This window comes from Urocitellus parryii, chromosome 6 (assembly GCF_045843805.1).
Source record: "Urocitellus parryii isolate mUroPar1 chromosome 6, mUroPar1.hap1, whole genome shotgun sequence".
Classification (NCBI taxonomy): Eukaryota; Metazoa; Chordata; class Mammalia; order Rodentia; family Sciuridae; genus Urocitellus; species Urocitellus parryii.
In genome coordinates this window covers 63964062-63966984 of record NC_135536.1, presented here as the reverse complement: position 1 = coordinate 63966984, position 2923 = coordinate 63964062, and the positions used below count along the sequence as shown (strand labels likewise).

Below are 2923 nucleotides of genomic sequence, written 5' to 3'. Positions count from 1 at the left end.
TGGATTCTGCTGGACTGGTGCTTTGGGACCCTGTTAAGAGCAGAAGGAAATGAAGTTCAGAGGCAGCTTCAAGTCAAATGCTGAAGTGTGCTGAGGAAGGGCCCTGGCCAGTGCTGGCATTCTGTGTCTGCCTCAGGCTCTGAGAGGAGAGGGGTCATTGGAGCCCTCACTTGGCACCCACAGCCCTGAGCTGTGGAAAGGAGAGAAACAGATACCCAATCCCACAAGCCACAGAGATGATTTCTTACCGCTCTGAATATGAAAACCTCTGGGTCAAGCTCCCAGAATCACCACAGGGGGTGACAGGAACTTTGGTTAAGCCTGCGTTATCTGATAAATGCAACACCGGCCTGGCTTTACTTCCTATTTTGATGATGGCTTCTTTCCAGAACCTTCTTTCATGGATGACATGAAAAATGTTCTGAGAGAACTGCTGTTAAATAACCTCTGGTGCTTAAAAACAATGGATGAACTCCAGAGAGCAGGCCTTGCTCTCTGTAGGCACCTGTAAGAACTAGTCCACCACACAACTATGAAGGCATGTGAGCATCAGAGGGGGCCAGGGCTGGGGCTAGAGGGACTGGAGCCCGCTGAAGCCAGGCTTTATATATGGGGAAACTGAGGCCTTGGGGCATGTCCAAAGCTATATAACTGGAACAGGGAGTGCAGCCCGCGGCTCCTGACTCTCTGTCCATGGAAGGCCTCACTAGACCATTCTTCAGAGGCCACTGTTCCCCTTTGGGCTGGGCATTTTTATTCAGTATTTACTTACTACCTCCTATGTGTTAAAACTTTCTAGGTGAGCAGTGTGAAGAAGAAGACGCGAGAACGACCCCCGGACCGACCAAAGCCGCGCGCCGCTGCATCCCCGCGTCCAGCGCCTGCGTCCCGCCGCCGTCGCCACCATGCCCAAGAGAAAGGCTGAAGGGGATGCTAAAGGAGATAAAGCCAAGGTGAAAGACGAACCACAGAGAAGATCTGCAAGGTTGTCTGCCAAACCTGCTCCTCCAAAGCCAGAGCCCAAGCCTAAAAAGGCCCCTGCAAAGAAGGGAGAGAAGGTACCCAAAGGGAAAAAAGGAAAAGCTGACACTGGCAAGGATGGGAATAACCCTGCAGAAAATGGAGATGCCAAAACAGACCAGGCACAGAAAGCTGAAGGTGCTGGAGATGCCAAGTGAAGTGTGTGCGTTTTTGATAACTGTGTACTTCTGGTGACTGTACAGTTTGAAATACTATTTTTTATCAAGTTTTATAAAAATGCAGAATTTTGTTTTACTTTTTTTTTTTTTTTAAGCTATGTTGTTAGCACACAGAACACTTCATTGTTGTTTTGGGGGGGAAGGAGCATATGTCACTAGTAGAATGTCTCCAAAGCTGGATTGCTGTGGGGGAAGACACCTTTCCCTTCTAGTTTTGAGAGACTTCCTCTTTGTTCCTAAGAGGAAGGGATTCCCTGATGTTGGCACACATAGCCACCTTGGCACAAATGCCTTGAGGTATGGAAAAACTCAAACTCATCTGTATGTCCTCCTGACCCTCTCTGCCATTGGCATAGACTTAACTCCCCTAAACCTGTTGGGACCTGATTCCCAACAGTTGGTTTTACCAGTGTGTGGGGCAATCTGGACTTTCCAGTGACGTCATTGAGAATAGTGTCCCTCAGAAGAGCAGCAGTTCCTTTTCTAGATTGTGGATCTTCAGATTAATAATTTTTGCCATTTTCCTTTCATTTCCTGAAAGTCAGGGTCGGCTTGTGAAAAGTTGTTAAACAACATGCTAAATGTGAAATGTCAACCCTCACTCTAAACTTTCCCTATTCAGAGCATCAAATGAAGACTTCATTGGGTTTTATAGTGGCTTTCTGATTTTGGTAGTCCATTCAAGAAGGGAGTTTGAAAGTTGTTGTATACTGTTAACGATTGTCTGCCCATGTCCTGCCTGAAATACCATGATTGTTTATGAAAAGTATCTTTAATAAAGCTGGATACAGTTTGGCTTGGAAAAAAAAAAAAAAAAAAAAAAAAAAAAAAAAAAAAACTTTCTAGGTGCTACTAATTTTGTTTCTTTAAAGTTTTTAAAGGTAGACTGCGAAGATACACTTCTGTGGAACACAGAAAGGAAATGACACTCATCCCTTACCCTGAAAATCCAAGTTTTAGGAAACTCTCGTGACATTTGTGAGTTTAGGCCATCCTTGGGAAATGGCTGCCATTCTGGGTGTGACTTTTAGAGGGGTGCAGATGTCACTGCTGTATAGGGATGAGCCTCTCCTCGACTGTCCCCACCTGAAGCCCTCTTACTCCTAACAGCCCCCGGGGCAGCATTGTCCACAGGATTCTGGGAGTGGAGATCAGCAGGAATTCTTTGGATCCAAGTTTGAGTGAGCCTCGGTGGGAAGTCAGACCCTTGAAGTTGTGCAGACTGCACGGGTCTCTCCGCCTGTTTCCCATCATTCTCCTCCTCCATTTCACTTGTCAGTCCTTTGCTCTTGTTTACCTCTGTGGGAATAATTCCTCGATTATAAATCAGAGAACTTGGCACTGGGTTTTGGATTATCTGTGATCTTTAACTTTCCCAGGGCAAAAGAAATTAAACCAGCAAATCTCTTTGTTTCTCAGGGTTCAGCATCCAAATCATGAAAGTGCTGATCTGTGTAGAGTGAGCCAAGCCTGAGCCTCCCTCTGCCCCCTGCACTCGGGGTAATCAGTTACCCTGCACTCATCCATGCATGCACTTATTCCTTCAACAAAGTTTCACTGAGCACCTGTGTGGCTGACTCTATTTGAGATACAGGGTAAAAAAAGACAAGGCTCTCCTCCCTGTTTACATCCCTGTGCAGGGAACAGGCAGCGAGCAAGTGAACCAAGCATAGAGAAGTGCCTGGTATCCACAGGCGAGCGTTTCCAGGACTCCTGCAGGTACC

General features: G+C 46.5%; 1 protein-coding gene across 1 annotated transcript; it reads left to right on the top strand.

Moving 5' to 3' along the window:
- The first annotated feature begins 806 nt into the window (after nucleotides 1-806).
- On the top strand, nucleotides 807-1491 carry LOC144255332 (non-histone chromosomal protein HMG-17). Its single transcript, XM_077799783.1, has one exon. The coding sequence runs from the start codon at nucleotides 906-908 to the stop codon at nucleotides 1176-1178; it is 273 nt and encodes a 90-aa protein (XP_077655909.1). The 5' UTR covers nucleotides 807-905; the 3' UTR covers nucleotides 1179-1491.
- Nucleotides 1492-2923: the final 1432 nt, after the last annotated feature.